This window comes from Corvus kubaryi, unplaced genomic scaffold, assembly GCF_017639235.1.
Source record: "Corvus kubaryi isolate FWS band 111438036 unplaced genomic scaffold, C.kubaryi_AGA036_p1.0 72, whole genome shotgun sequence".
Taxonomy (NCBI): Eukaryota; Metazoa; Chordata; class Aves; order Passeriformes; family Corvidae; genus Corvus; species Corvus kubaryi.
In genome coordinates this window covers 290,126-305,647 of record NW_024582060.1, presented here as the reverse complement: position 1 = coordinate 305,647, position 15,522 = coordinate 290,126, and the positions used below count along the sequence as shown (strand labels likewise).

Here is a 15,522-nt window from a genome sequence, read left to right as displayed (position 1 = left end):
TGGTTCTAGCTGTGTCTGCATTAAGTCTGTCCTGGCAAACTCTTTCAATTGCAGCCTGTGCTTCAGAAGCACAGCTTCCTTCCAGCCTGGAAAATGCTGGCTGAAAGGCAGAGCAACCCTACAGAATAAGAAGATGGCTCTGAACCAGGGCAGGAAAACTCTGCGGAACCAAGGGAAAAAAACTTGCTTCTCCCTCCCCAACTCCATCATTCCCCAATGAATGCTTCACTTCTGAGGGAGAAAAGCAGGATTTGGCAGCAACAGTTGCCTTACTGTAGCACGTTTTAACCATCCCACTGAACTGTGTTGCAGGGCTTGGAGCTTCTCCTGTGACTTCCCCTCGGAGAGGGAAGGGTTAGTGCCCCAAGCCCCACGTGTGTGGCTGTGCCCCTCTGTCTCTGTGCAGGAACTGTGGTGTGAGTCCTGCCAGCCCACGGCGACCAAGTCGATTATAATTGATTTGTGCTCAAAGGACAGTGAGCTGTAATTGTTTACCAGCAATCCTGTACTGCCCAGAAAAATGGGAGATTTTTTAGTGCTTGGGAAGGGATTCTGGAAATTAAAAAAAAAATTTAAAATAACCTCTCCAATCTGAGCCTTATGAGAAGGCATCTCAAAGGGAGGTTTAAAAAAAGAGCAAACAATATATAAGGGGACAAAATCAAAGCTCCTCTAAAGCATATGAAAAACTAGGTGAAAAGAGGGGATGAATTATTTATCAGATTCTACCAGGGGAGCAGCAACAGCTGAGATGTGATTAAGTGTCAGAATATCAGCCTGGTGTGTGGAAATCACTTTTCACCTGCCAAGTGACCTTGGACAGAACTGGGAAATCCTGTCTATGAGAGCTCAGTCGAGCTGATTGATGATGGTCTCTTCTGGCTGTGAAGTCTACAGTGCCCTAAATCTTCCTGCACCTTCATTTCCTCAATCTGTGAAATGCCTATAATTAAAATGGTAAATGAATTGCATTTGATATGTAGATCAGACCATACAGAGAACTGCCAAACCAAGGTGTTGAATAATGAAGACCAATTATGCTCTAATACAAGCAGATAACAGCAAAACCACCAAAGAGATCATCTATGTTGAACTGTGTCCCCAAACAAAAAAAAAGTCCAAAAAACGAGGCAATAGCTCATTTTTTTAATACGTAGAATATTTAATATTATGACGTTAGCATGTCAGCCATAATTAGGCCCAAAGTCTTTTCCCATTCCTTGACTGCATTGCTGTGCTCCAGAATCATTCTGTGTATTTCACAGCGTGGACCAACAAAGGGTTTTGGGGTCATCCTCCATTTCTACTTTTGATCACTCCACCCTTTGCATTTATCAGTTTTATCAATTGTTTTATTCAGTAGGAAATGCTGGAAATTTATGAATGTCATTAAGCAGAGGGATAGATAGTGGAATCCACTAGTGAGAAGATGAAATGAGAGGAATTCAGAGTAGAAATAAGATTTAAGTGTGTAAAACTTGTCATTAAAAGAACTTTTCTCAGGTGCTGTCAGCTCTCTGTTGATTGAAGCTTTCATATCACTGCCAGTCACTGTTTAGACAGACAGATATAAAGAGAAAACTGATGGGCTTGATGCAGAAAGTGATGGCTTGTGTGTTTGGGTTTGCTTTAAAGAGAAGAAATGTAATGGTCTCCTTTCACTGTGGTATCAAGTCTCTTAGCTAAATTTCATTAGCTTTAATGAGCGAGAATGGAGAGAGAGTTGTGCTCAGAGGCTGCTGAGTTTATCCGTCTCTAGAAAACCAGCAAATGTTTCTCAAAGCCTCCCACTCTTACTTTCCTCCTGAAATTTCCAGAAAACCCCCACCTTGCTGTATTTGCTTGTACTTCATTCAGTCTTTATATAAAGAAAGAAGCTTCTGTGACAAGCTGCTTTCCATCCCAGGTGTGCTGAAGGCCCCTGAAGTTGGGGGCTGTATCCCAGTCCGGGGGGCAGGGAGGCACGGGAGGTGCCAATGGCCAGCCGAGTTGTGCATTACTTTTTGAATATCCTTCCCTATGTCCCTCTCATTTTCTTTCACCCATTTCCCTGATGGTTGTGTTTTGGAGCAGGGTTTTCCCCTGCAGATTTCCCACACGGATCTTGCTTCCCAACAGATAGGATAGGAAGGGAAGGCAAGAGAAGATGCCCCCAGTTTGTTGGGGGGGTCTGTCCATTCTGCCTGTGGCTGCAGAGGGAGAATGCTGAGGTCTAGGTTTGGACCAGGGCAGCTCGTACAGTCAATGCTGAGCTGAGGATAAGCCCCTCCAGCCACCCCGGGGAGGATGTGAGAGGTGTGTGCATCTTGCAGGGCTGGGACCTGCTGGGTTAACCATGGGCCCCTGCAGCCACGCTGGGAAGGGGTCAGAGCCCCAAATTCAGCCCCTTCCTGCTGCTGCTCTCTGGCCAGCGAACGCCGCCGCTTCCCTGTGCGAGGTGAGGGCGACCACAGGCCTGCTAAATATTATTTGTTCCCCTCATTTATTGCTTTCCCGGCAGGCCTTTGCCTTGACCCGGTGTGCCGGGTTTGTGCTGTTGCCGGCACCCCGCTTTCCCGTTCTGCAGGCGTTGTGTTTGTTTGGTGCGGAGGCTGTCCCGCTGTGCCCGTGGGGGACACGTGTGCCGGCAGGGCTGTTCCTGGCAGGGCTGTTCCTGGCAGGGCTGTCCCTGGCAGCTGCGCTTGTCCCCACCGCGCACCCCATGCCGTGGCAGAGGGGCCGCGGGCCCGGGCACTGCTCCTGCTCCGCCCGGGGGACAGAGGCCAGGTACCGGGCTGCAGGCAGGGAGAGCTTGATGCTCCCACAGCGTGCCAGAGGGGCTCGGGGCTGGAATTGTCTCCTCCGCCTTGCCGGAGCGATGCATCCCTGTGGGGTGAGCCGCAGCTGTATTTACCTTAGACGGCTTCCTCCGCCTCCTTGTCCCATGCCTGTTCCCAGCCCTGCTGCCGTGGGGCCCCGCCGTGCAGCCCTGCTGAGCCTGATCTCAGCGCTGACATAGCAGGAAGGAATAAAGCTGTCCGTCTGTCTGTCTGCCCGCAAGCAGCAGGGCGGGGAGGACCATAAAGCCCGGCTTCCCAGGCAGCAAGGAGCGCCCTCGGAGCACCACTCGCCCCTTTGCACCTCCCCGGAGCAGGCAGCTGCGTTCCTTGGGACGAACCAGGGACCTGTTTTCTTGTGTTTAAAGTAACCCCAGTGGTGGGAGGGCCCTCCTGGGTGCAAAATGTCCCTACAGGTCCCCAGGTGTCCTGAGGTGTGGGGGTGACATGAGGTCAGTGTTCTCAGGCAGGGCGTTGTAGGGGCCTTGAGTGCTGGGACAGGGAGATTAACTGGGAACAAAGCCCCCGTTCCTCACTCCCGAGGAGTATTTTCCAGGCAGATGGGGCTCAGGATTGGGAATGTGATGCTTGGCTGGGTGTTGGCTGGGCAGGACGAACAGGAACACTTTCCAGAAATGTCAGTGACCCATTCTCTGTCTTTTCTCTGCTGGGATAAATGGGGATGGGGGAAGCATTGCCCTGGGCTGTGCAGCAGGGCCTCAGCTCTGTGCTGGTGCAGCACTGTGGGACGTGGGCTGCATCTTTGGGCTGGGACCTATGGGCCAGTCTTGATTGAAGGGGAATGTCAATCATCTGGAAATCGTGTCCTGGGAGTCTAGCAGTGAAACCATAGGAGTCACCATCTTCCATTCTAAGGCAGGGATGTGTTTGTGTGGTGCAGTGGGTGGCTGGTGGGTAGTGCCAGCGCCACAGGCTGACTCGTGAGCCGTGATGTCGTGAGCAAAAGAAATGCTGCTTGAACTGTGGCTCAGGATTTGGCTGGTTTTTGCTCTCTGCTATGCATTACAGCAAGCGTGACCCTCCACGCAGCATGTCCTCACTCCGTGCTGTGTCATCTCTGCTTGCTGATGGGGGCAGTTCAGTGCTTCTCAGCATGCCACCTATATCTGATGTGTGGCATCCCCCAGGGTTCAATAACATTTTGGTCAAAAGTGGTCTTTCTGTTATTTGGATGTGCTTTGAGAACTTCCTAAGGAAGGATCTGTTTTGGTACTGGGAGCTATTAAATTCCAGTACATGTAATAAAATGAATATTGCTGAGAAAATTAAGGGATGAAGGAATGGCCATAACCATCTTGGATAACTGCAGCTCAGGTGTAAAGGTTTTGGCTAAAAGCAGAGAGTAGGAGGCTATTGCAAACTGGAGCAAACAACACGTTCAAAGAAATTGAATTATGAATTAAATAAACTGGATGGCTTAGAAAAATGCAGACAACAATTAAATCAAAATACCTGTGCTGCCAATATGCCAGCAAAATCTGAACAGTATAAACTTTACCAGTCTCTTTGGGAGCAGTGGCCAGAGAGCAGCAGGATGCTTTTATCTGCAGTGGAAAGAGAGCCCTGCCTGACCCTGTGAGGCCCTTTAGTCAGAGTGGTCTGGGAACAGCTGAAAAAACCATTTCTCTGAGTGACTACAGGGAGAGAAACAAGCACAGGCAGCAGGTTGGGGAGGAAAGGTTTGAGTGGCTGTTTGCTGAAGTGAGTGGTCCATGTAGCCCCCATGAGCTCTGTGGGTCTCGAAGGGCAGTGGTGTTGCTGGTGAGAGGCTGGAGGAGGCTGGGCCCCTTCCAATCCCAGTGACCCCACAGTCCTGGGATTTGCTGCTGCTGCTTGACTCCATCACCAGTGGGTCAGGAGCACACATGGCATCAGTCCTGTGGCAGTCCTTTGACCCCCAAGCAATTTGGGAATTGCAAGGAGACTGGGAAGGTCGTAGATGTCTCTTGTCTTTGGCCCAAGAGCTGTGGTAACCTTTAAATGTGTGAAATAATGTGCATGCAGCCTGAGCTGGTGTTCACAGTCATGCTAAGTAGGATCATAAGCTCTGCAAGCCAAGCTTCGCTTTATTTACAATTTCAGCCCCAGGCTGCCTTGCTTCAAACAGGATCATATGCTAAGACAGGTCCTGTATTCCCTGAAGATAGCTCTGTGGGGCTGGGCTCCCACACAGCCAGGTGTGCACCCCACAGGTGTTAGATTGGGCAGAGCAGGCAGTGAAGTGAGGAGCCCACAGACCCCACGCTGGTCTCTGCTACAGTCAGGGTTATCACTGGATTTTAGAAATGAGCCACGTCATAAGCCACAGAGCTAATGAAGTTTGGCCTCTTGATATTTGGCTTCCAGCATGGCTGGTAAAGCACCAGTTCTTTTCCTGCCTGAGGGGTATTTCTCCTTTGCTTGTGTGATTTATGTGGTATATAACACTGGTTGACTCTTCTTCCCTGTAGCTTTCTGCTCAGTGGGGACCCTGAGTTTCTGTCTTTTTCCCATTCCCTGTCGTGCAGTTCATAGGTAGTTGATATCCTTGAGGTTTCTGATAACTGTTAAATCTGGTTGAAAAGCATCAACTGAGTCTAATGTTATGACAAGCGTGGGGTAGGCAGTTTAATGGCAAAAGTCTTGTTATCTTGACAAATTAAACTACAAGAGCTACAAACCCCATGAGAGGGTGTGTTTTGAGCTCAAATTTGATAGAAAACAAGCTCTAGCAATGAACAGCAAAATAAAAAGCAAACCTAACAAAGCATTTGATCCCAGTCTTTGCAAAGATGTTTAAATATTGATGCAAAGGTGTCTGCTGGTCCAGCTCGCCTCAGTGCCTTGCTGTGCCTAAAATGTAGCTACAGAATGAAAGCTGTGCCCTTACTGCCCACACAAGCACACTGATGCTTTAGGAATCAATTTAAAAAAGAGCTTTGATCTTTTTTTTAATATTTTTGAACTGAAAAAAATTAATACCTTATGCTCTAAACCCATTCATCTCCAAAAAGAGTAAAATACACTGAGGTCAATTACTTTTTGACTTCCCAGTGCCTTGAATTAGTTGTTCCAGTCCCACCTCATCACCTGTCCCTTCCCATTCTACAAATCAGAGATTTGATCTCACTTTCTGCTTGATCAGAAACCTAGAGTCCAGGGTTTCCATGGACTTAAGCGAAGGCTGTGGGGTTGAATGTTAGACAAGTGGCTTGCTGAACAGTCAGGGAGAGCAGTTTCACCAAACCTAACCCTAGCAGCACTTCGCCTTCTCTCCCTGCTGGGGTTGGCAGCAGTGGGCGGGGAGAGGATTTATTCTGTGCATCTGTGCCTTGAGCCAAATCCAGAACTTCTTCTGGAAAAATGGCAGCTAATGGGATTGTAACACGCCTTCATAAGGCCCATCAGCCCTGGAAAGAGAAGAGGTAAATATAAAACAAAATCTCTCACCGCATGATTAAACTTTGGCCAGTACAAAAGAGGAAAGGCAGAACCATGCATGGGTGAGGTTGGCCTGAGCAACAGGGGTGGTTGGGCAGGTGCTGTCCAGCTGACCATTGCCTCAGGACATGAGGTCTTGGCTGACAGATACAGGTGTGATTTGAAGTCATCAAAACCACTGTGGTGCTTTCCATTGGCTCCTGTTCTTCTCAGAGGGGCTCTGGGGCAAGGCTGGCGTTTGTCCGAGGGCTTACTGGCACTGCTACTCCGGGAGAGGGGAGTGTAGTCAAACGGAGACTTTCCTCATACAGTTGTCCCAGTAATACTCTTCTTCTGCTTTTCTTTTGTCTCGAGAATGTGGCTACCCTTCAGCACTGGCTGAATGACTGTCTTATCTCTGTTTTATAAAACCCCTAGTAAAAAAGATCTTTGAGAACAGAGGTTTATTTAATAATCTTTGTCATTGCTTCATTCCTCACCATTGATTCCTGCTTTCACTACTGTCTGCAGAAGGCAATGACAGTGACTGAATTGGTGACTGCACACAGCTAGGCTTTCAGATGAAATTTGGCATTGACAACTGTCAGCCTTAGAGCTCTGGGATGTGTTATTGACAGTGAGAGCAGAGTGCCTCATGGGAATAACAGTGTTCTTGTATGTTCTTTTAGGAGCTGTCTTTTGCAATCGTCTCTGTTTATTTCTAGTACTCCTACCCAGTTGAATTTCTTTTAAGTTTTGGAGCCTTTATGTGAGGTCTTGGAGGGAAGGGCCACCACCACAAGCTGTATGTACTCACGCTGGCCAGTGGGAGACTAGGCTTGTTCAAATCAAGTACCCTTCCTCTGGTGGCAGAGGGCTCCTTCAGCCCTCATGGAAAGTGTTCGTCTGGTCTCCTGCTGCTGGAAGGCTCTGGAGTGTCACAGGGTGCTGCAGATTTGTCAAAGAAAGAAAGGTGGTGATGAAGAGCTACATGTGGTTTGGGTGGATGAGGCGCATGACGTATCCCTTCCCTTTGGCACTCCTAGCCCCACTGGGTGCCTTGCTGAGCACTGCAATTCCTGGCACTGTACAAGCTGCCTCTAGAAAAGGCTTGTTTCAATGCGGAGTACTGCTGGCCTTCTGACCCCTGGCCTTTCTGGTGCTTACAGCAGCCTCCGGGCTCTGCCTCTTCCCATCTGTGCAGTGTGTGTGCTGGCCTTGTCTTCTCACCTCTGTTTGCATCTCCCTTGCAGGTCTGGATGGATGCAGGCACTCAAATCTTCTTTTCGTATGCAATTTGTCTGGGATGCCTGACGGCTCTGGGCAGCTATAACAAATACCATAACGACTGCTACAGGTAACTGCTGCCTCGAGCCCTCCCCTCCCTTAACACCAGTGAGCTGCTGGAGGCTGCTGGCCTGTGGAAGTGTCATGATTTCTGTTTCTACTCAAGGCATAGGAAAACTCTTTCCAGGTGTTTTCTCCCCAGATCCAGTTCTCTGTGCTTTATACCCAGGGGAATTTTCTGTCTGTCCCCTCTTCCACACTTGGCAAAGTTAGATCCTCTTCACTAGTTTTGTGACCCCAGCCCACACTACAGCCTCTCCTATTACATGGGTGCATGAGTAGCCACAGGGGAAGCAGAACTGTGAAGTCTAATGGCTCTCAGCTGGAGTCCTTTCACCCTGTGATTTATCCTTCTGTGGTTCATTTGGAGGCAGTGACTGGCACAGCTGTCACTGGTTCCTGTGTGCTATCTATGGTTACATATGAGCCTGCAGATGTGACTTCTGTTTATTGCATGCTGGACTGCAGGAGCAGAAACGGACCAGGTTGCCAGATGGAATCGGGCTGCTGAGTTGCAGTGGTCAAGTGAAAATTAACTAATTTTGCTGTAGGTGTATCCATCCCCACAGTTAAAAGGCTTGTGTGAGAGGAAGAGGCCACCTGTCTTTCCACACTTTCTCTACTGATGGGGTTGCTCCTGGCATTGACTTCTCCTCCCATCTTTTAAGTTCAAAATTGTGGTTGTTGCCATCAAAGGTTCAGGCACACCACTGGCTACGTGATCCTTGCTTGGCATCTTTTGTCATTTTAGGAGTTCATTCCTGCTGCGAGGCTGCCTCTCCAACAGCAGCTGGGCTGCGATTCTTGTTTCTTTTCATGTCCCTTCTCCCACATCCAGTTTTGAGAGAAAAAGCTGTAGGAAAAGAAGAGGTAATGGGTCTGTCTCTGGCCTTCAACATGTCCTTGGACATTAGCCCTTTGCATCCCCAGTCTAATATATAACATGGAGAGGATGACAGGGGCTGCTCAGCAGCAGGGTTGTAAAGAGCTTCTGTAACTGCAGCTGGGAGTTGCTGTAGAAAGGGGAGAGATGTCTGTTTGCACGCTGTGCTGTGCTTTTACCCTTTGTGCTGTTCGGCATTTCTAGGAATGCTGTTCTTAGTTTTGGTGTCAAACCTTTGACTAGCCTGTTCCCAGGTGTGGACCCAGTTTTGATGAGTCAGTCCTGTGCTCTACAAGCTTAGTTTGGATAAGAAGCCAGAACCAGGCTTTAACAGGGGAGATGGACATCAGCATGGTGTCCCACTTTGTTATACCAGGGCAGGTGTAACCTTTGGTGACCTGGAGAAGGATATGGGCAGTAGGAACCATTGTACATATGGCAGTGATCCTAGATGGCATCAAACAGCATTGACCATTTCTTGTTTCCTGTCACCGCAAGGGAATTCTTCAGGCTCCCTTTCAGGTGTAAATCTGCAGAGATCTCTTTGATCTGGCCATCCCCTCATTTTACTCTCTACCATGACACCCCTTCCCACCTTCCAGATAAGGGGAGAGCACCTTCCAGCCCATGCCTTTCCAAGGAGGGTTTGACCTGTCATTGATACATCCAGGGGAAAGAGGGAGAAACACCAGGAAGGATGAGGAACTATTTGAAACATGTGAGAATTTGTGTCAAATTACTGAGAATATAATTTGAGTGGAGAGCAGGCAGTTTATAGCCACTGGAGAAATGAGGTTCTGGCTTGGGCTTCCCATTGGGTAGCTGGGATTGGTGGAGTGTGGCCTTCATTTCCAATTGGGAGATTCATTGGGCCTTAGAAAACAAATGCAAAGGCAGAGCAGCAGTGCTGGGTGCTGTGCAGTCTTTGACAATGCAACGAGCTGTGCTTTGAAAGGAATAATCTGAATTTGTATGACACCAGGGGCTTTTCATGAATTGTACCTTTTCTCTAGAAAAGGTTGCAGACCAAGAATAGACCTAGTTAACATGCAAGGAGGAGCACAGAGCCTCAAAAATGCTATATAAATAAAGACTGATACAGAAAAATCACATGGGATTTGCAGATTAGCATTTAATAAAGTCAGAGCAGGCCATGAAATGCCAGAAGGGGTGCATTCAGTTTGGTTCAGAATATCTCAGAATGATGCTGCAAATGTTATTGTTGTCCCCAGGGTTGCAGTCGCAAGAGGACTAGAGAGACTGGAGCGTGAAAAGGAATTGGATAGATAAGAGATGTTCAGTTTAAAGTGTTGATGGATGAGAATGAGATGAAACAGAGACAAAAGGGAATAGATCAGAGAAAATAAATTGGATGGCTGTGATTATCTTTTTCTCATAATGCAACACCAGGAGATACCTACTAGTGCTGAGAACCCAGAAGATTGTCACTGGTCCAAGAAATCTATTAAGGAAAAAAAACCATGTTCCCTTCTCAGACAAAAATAAACTGTTACATGCTGCTACAGGGGGGACCAGGGGAGAGAGAGAGGAAAAAAAAGAGAAAAAAACCCCTGGCATTTAGATGTGTAGGAAGACTATCTCACAAGCAAGGAGCTTAGGCGAGAAATGCATTTTTATGCTGTCCTTGGACAAGGCTTCCCATGGGGGAGTCCTGCTGTGTTGTCCAGCCTGGGGCATCTCTCTGCAGCTCCTGGTGCTGAGTCAAGCTGCAGGTGTGCTGGGAGAGACACAGTGGCTGGGGCAGAAGAGTCCTGGGGGGCTGCCATGGGGTGTGGGTCATACGTGGCTGATGCTTTGCCCCCTTCTCCCAGGGACTGTGTGGCCCTGTGCTTCCTCAACAGCGGCACCAGCTTTGTGGCTGGCTTTGCCATCTTCTCCATCCTGGGCTTCATGGCACAGGAGCAGGGTGTGCCCATCGCCGAGGTGGCTGAGTCAGGTGAGTGGAGACCCTGGTGGGATGGGGCTGTGGGGGTGCTGCCACTTGAGCCCCCAGCGACAGGGGGATGCCTGCAGCTGCAGTTTCCCGTCCTTTGCTCTCCACCTCCAAAAAGCAGGGAGAAATGAGTGCAAATGAGTGCACACTCATGAAATACTGAGATGTAGTGGCGGTGGTTTGAGGCTAATAAAAGCTGCCTCTAAGGGTGAGGGTTGGGGTTAGGCAGCTGCTGTCTCTTGTGGGGAGGGTGCTGAGGTGACTGCATGGCATATGCCCAGGCTTGTGCCATGGTCCCTGGGCTCAGAGGCTTCCCCTGGCTCCCAGTTCTTGCAACAGTGAAGAAGCCAGAGGTTGCTGTGTCCCCTTCCCTCCCTTCCTGCTTCTCCTTCACTGCTCCAGGAGCCTGAGTTTCATGCACAGCATGGGTATTACTGGAGTGAGAGGCTGCATGGCCACAGGCTGTGCCTTGGCTGCGTGGCTGCCTCAGGCACGTCTCAACCAGCTGTGCTGTGCTGCTGCCCATTGCCTGCTCTGAAAGCCCTTCTCCCTGCAGGGCCTGGCCTGGCATTCATCGCCTACCCTCGGGCTGTGGTCATGCTGCCCTTCTCCCCGCTCTGGGCGTGCTTCTTCTTCCTGATGGTTGTTTTGCTGGGACTGGACAGTCAGGTAAAGCCGCAGGAGCAGAGCGATTCCCTACGGGACAAAAGCCACTGTCTCTTCAGGACAGGCTTCAGCTTGGCTGAGGGGGAGCCAGTGGGGCTGGGAAGCTAGCCAGGATGGGCTGACAGAGGTGGGATCTCTGCTTTTTGCAGTTTGTCTGCGTGGAGAGTCTTGTGACGGCTCTTGTGGACATGTACCCCACCATCTTCCGCAAGAAGAACCGCCGGGAGACCCTCATCATGCTGGTCTCCATCCTCTCATATCTGGTTGGGTTGGTGATGCTCACAGAGGTATTTTGGGCTCAGACCACCTGCATGGTGGTTGACAGGACAGAGTGGGACCTGGTGGGTGGTGGGGTCACCACTGGGGCTGCTGAGTCCCATCCTGCTGCCCTGTGCCCTGTGCCTGCAGGAGGCTGCCCTGCCCTCCTCATGCCATTTGTGTTCTCCCTTCCAGCACTTACCCCTTGTGCCAGTAACAGTCCTGATACTTCTCCTGCCAAGACTGATAGCTGGAGCTCTGGACAGCCTATGTTTTGGTTATAAATTTATCTTTACACAAACCAAACCTTTACAGCTGTAGCTTGTTGCATGGGAAGGGGAGTGTGTTTGTCCTCTTTCTTCCTGAATGGAGCTACAGGAGCACTTGGTACAAAGAAGCTTGTCAAGCCTGAGTGCACCCCTTATCTATTATACTGATATCCTCTGTATTATCCTTGTGATTAATTGCCTGGGAGCTTAACTGTTCTTGTTCAAAACTTTCAACTCTGCCTAGCAATATGTGTGTGTGGATTGATGCTGCCAGAATGCTCTTGACACTTTCTGTTTTCATTGGGGCATAACTTTTGAAAAAGCTGTCTCTGATGTTGTACATGCAACATAGTGCCTGGACTTACCCACAGGCCTGTTTTGTAGGTAGCCCTGCAGACTTGGGTAGTGAAACAGCCAGGCTGCATGTAGTTATTTCCTTCTGCAAATTGGGACTTTAAAGTAAATCAGATGGATTGCGTGTCTTAAGAGAGTTTCCATCCTCACTTCCAGCTACAAGAGCTGCCTAGGTTTTGTCTTCTCCTAAAACATCCCCGCAATCTCTGGCAGTCAGCTGCCCTCCGCTGTGCTGCCCTGCATTGAAATGAAGGGTTGCAGACTCCTGAGAGCAGCAGGGTGGCTGCGTGTCTCTGTCAGGCCTTGGGTAAAAGGGATGTGCGCTGTCCCAGAGAGGGAGATGCCTCCAGCTCTGGGGGAGATACTGAGTTTGTTTCTTGCTCTGGCTCTAGCTCTTTGCCTGATTCCTTCCCCCTCTCTCTCACCTTGCTGCCCACTTGGCCTTTCCCAGGGTGGGATGTATGTCTTCCAGCTCTTTGATTACTATGCTGCCAGTGGCATGTGCCTGCTCTTTGTGGCCATCTTCGAGACTCTCTGCATCGCCTGGGTCTATGGTGAGTATGAACTACGGGGGTCCCCAGCTCTGGCATCTCAGGCTCTTGTCTGGTTCATCCTCAGAATGCTGGTCTGTAGCTCAACTTGGTAATTGCTTTGCAGTGCAAGGCAGAATTTAAATCCTTGCTTTGGTGCCCCTGGGTTCAACTGGCAGGGACTTCCTCACAGGAACACCCTGGGGGATCTGCTTGGCAGATTTCCCCTGCATGTTCCTATGTGCTCCTGCTTTTGACACCCTCCTTCCTTGGGGAATTGGAGATGTCTGGAAAATCTTTTCTCAACCTTTGTTTAGAGGTTTCTGAGAATCAAACGTTTTTTGAGAGCCTTCTATCAGCACTGGCAGTCACCAGGTATGGGTAAAACCTGGGCCGAGGTCCTAGCCTTGGAGAGGATGAGGGGCTGGCCCTGCTGACCCACCGAGCTCTTCTGGGGGCATAGGAAGTTAGTCCAGGACAAAGACTGAAGCTGGCCACACTCCTGAGGAGCTCCCTGACCCAACTGTTGGCTGTGCTGAGGCTACTGCACCTAAACAGTGGTGAAGCAGGACCCTGGACACACAGACCCTGCTGCCCTCCTTCCCTGGTGGCAGTGAGGGATCCCATCCTTGCCCTCTTCTGCAGGTGCTGAGCGTTTCTACGATAACATTGAAGATATGATCGGCTACCGGCCGTGGCCCATCATCAGATACTGCTGGCTTTTCATCACCCCTGCAGTTTGCATGGTGAGGGCACACAGGAGGAAGAGCTGTGGGGAGGAAGATGGGCAGAGCTGGGTGCCCCTGAGATACAGACACCTGCATATATACAGAGGGATGTGCATATGTGTAGGGGGTTGTGTGGCCTGTACTATGGGGGCCTTTTGTTATTTGTGCTTGTTGCTTTGGGGGCTAGGTGTGGGGCTCAGCAATGGGGAGAGGGTCTGCTGTGACAGAGGTGTTTGCTGGTGGGACAAGCTCCTTGGTGCCATGACCAGTGTTGCCTGTGGGGGCTGTCCCAGCAAACCCTGTTTAACTGGAGTCCCCTCTGTTGCTGCCCTGAGGTGCTCCTTTTTATCATGAGTCTCTGCGCAGGTGTGTATTCACCAGGAAGACCTCTCTTTGCTCATGGTGTTGATTTTCTTTCTCTTTTTTTTTCTTGGTCTCTTTTACCTTGCCAGGCAACCTTCCTGTTTTCTTTGATCAAATACACCCCGTTGACGTACAACAAGAAGTACGTGTACCCGTGGTGGGGAGACACCCTGGGCTGGCTGCTGGCCCTCTCCTCCATGGTGTGCATCCCTCTCTGGGTTGTCTACAAACTCTCCACCATCAAAGGCTCCCTCAGAGAGGTGAGGTTGGTGGGTGCTCTGGGATCAGGGCATGGGCTGTGCTTCGGTGTTGATCTCCAGCCCTGCAGCAGAATCATTTGTATGTTGCAGGTTGATTAGCCAGGAGCCCAGAATAAATCAATTGAATGAGTTAATTGCTATAACAGACTTGGGTTTTTTTAAGTTCTACCTTGCTGGAGGGCTGCTCCAAGCTGGCTGCTGCCTCATGGTACCCTTTTTTTATTTCTTCCGTCTCTTCACAAGCACCACCAGGAAGAAGGTCATTAGATAGAGAGGATAAAGATAATCTCCATGCTGCCCTTAACTGAGGCTTGAGGACTTCCTCTGAGAAAGCTCCAGATCCCCTGAGCATTACGGTCAGCTGAGTTCACCAATCTAAGCTGAGGCCATAGGGTCGGAATGGAGGGGATCACTGGAAATTTGGAGTTTCCATCACATTCTTAATGCTCTGGGTCTGCCCTGCTTCCAGAGTTGCTGTGATGCATTGCTGGTTGCCCTGGTTTACACTGGAGGGGCAGGGAACTAGAAAACCAGGCCTTGCTCCAGATGAGCATCCCATCCCTGCCACAGCTCATAGTTTCAGAGTGAGGTTTCACAAACAGTCCTAAACCCCCAGGATCCCTCTCATTCCCTGCCTCCTGCAAGCGTTCAAGAATGGGTTGTGACAGCAATGGGTCCCTGACCCCCGTGTCCAGCATGGACAGGGAGGAGTGGGAACAGCTGCAGGGGCATGGCAAGGCTGCACAGCATGATGTGGTATGAGAGTAACCCCTCATGCACTTGTCCCAGTTAAAGCCAATCCTGTGAGCACAGGCTCTGTGCTGATGGAGGGCATGACCTGGAGGTCCTTGGTCACCAACCTGCCTTTGGACTGTTTTCTAGCCCTGGCCTGGAGCAAACGGAGGACAGAGCTTTCTTCCATTGTCCATGTGTTAGATATCTCACGTGCTCAGTGACCTGTGACCTTGCCTTGGGACAAGCAGTTGGAAGATGAGTTTATCCCCTCAGTTTCTGCAGTGCTGACTGTCCTTATTTTGGACATCTGCAGCATTTAGGGACCAGATCTGCAGCTGGGCCTGGCGGGCCAAATGAAACCTGTGACTGGCAGGGGAGAGCCCAGATCACCTTTTGTCCTTGCAGCAGTGTTTAGTGCCTGTCTTTGCCTTCCAGAGGTTCCGCCAACTCACCTGCCCACTTGAGGACTTGCCTTCCAGGCCGGGAACAGGACAGCCCCTTCCCTCCACCAGAGCTGGCCTCCTGACGCTGACAGAGCTTGAATCTCATTGCTAGGACCAGTGTGGCTCTCCCTCCCTCCCCCCTGGATGGTTTCTATACGGCCTTTGCCACCTGTTGGATAATGCAAGGATTCTTCACTCGCCAAGAAGAGAGGGATTTCTGGGCTGAGCTCCCTTCTCTGGGAGATTTGAAGGGCTGAGGAAGAGGCTGCCATGGAGATGGTCTGTGTGGAGTTAGCAATGCACCTTAATTCTCTCCCTGGAGAGAGCTCTGAAGGGGCACGTCAAGCACCAGTGTTCCTGAGCATTCCCAGGCTTCTGGTGGGCAGAAAGGAAGGACTGACCCTGGAGTAAAGAGTGTCAGTGTCTCAGAGCTGTGGCTCCAGTGTGGACATTGGGAGCTTCTCCATTCATTCCATTAAATCTATGTTTTTCCTGA

General features: G+C 50.1%; 1 protein-coding gene across 2 annotated transcripts in view; it reads left to right on the top strand.

Moving 5' to 3' along the window:
- The window catches only part of LOC121675157 (sodium- and chloride-dependent GABA transporter 2), a 38,629-nt gene extending 23,107 nt beyond the window's left edge, over positions 1 to 15,522 (top strand). For both annotated transcript variants that reach the window (XM_042050284.1, XM_042050283.1), the window contains 8 exons: positions 7,490 to 7,593; positions 10,299 to 10,423; positions 10,977 to 11,089; positions 11,236 to 11,373; positions 12,419 to 12,521; positions 13,143 to 13,243; positions 13,678 to 13,848; positions 15,019 to 15,522. In XM_042050284.1, the coding sequence (XP_041906218.1) occupies positions 7,490 to 7,593; positions 10,299 to 10,423; positions 10,977 to 11,089; positions 11,236 to 11,373; positions 12,419 to 12,521; positions 13,143 to 13,243; positions 13,678 to 13,848; positions 15,019 to 15,138 (975 nt within the window). In that variant the 3' untranslated portion in view covers positions 15,139 to 15,522. The remainder of the gene's footprint in view (positions 1 to 7,489; positions 7,594 to 10,298; positions 10,424 to 10,976; positions 11,090 to 11,235; positions 11,374 to 12,418; positions 12,522 to 13,142; positions 13,244 to 13,677; positions 13,849 to 15,018) is intronic.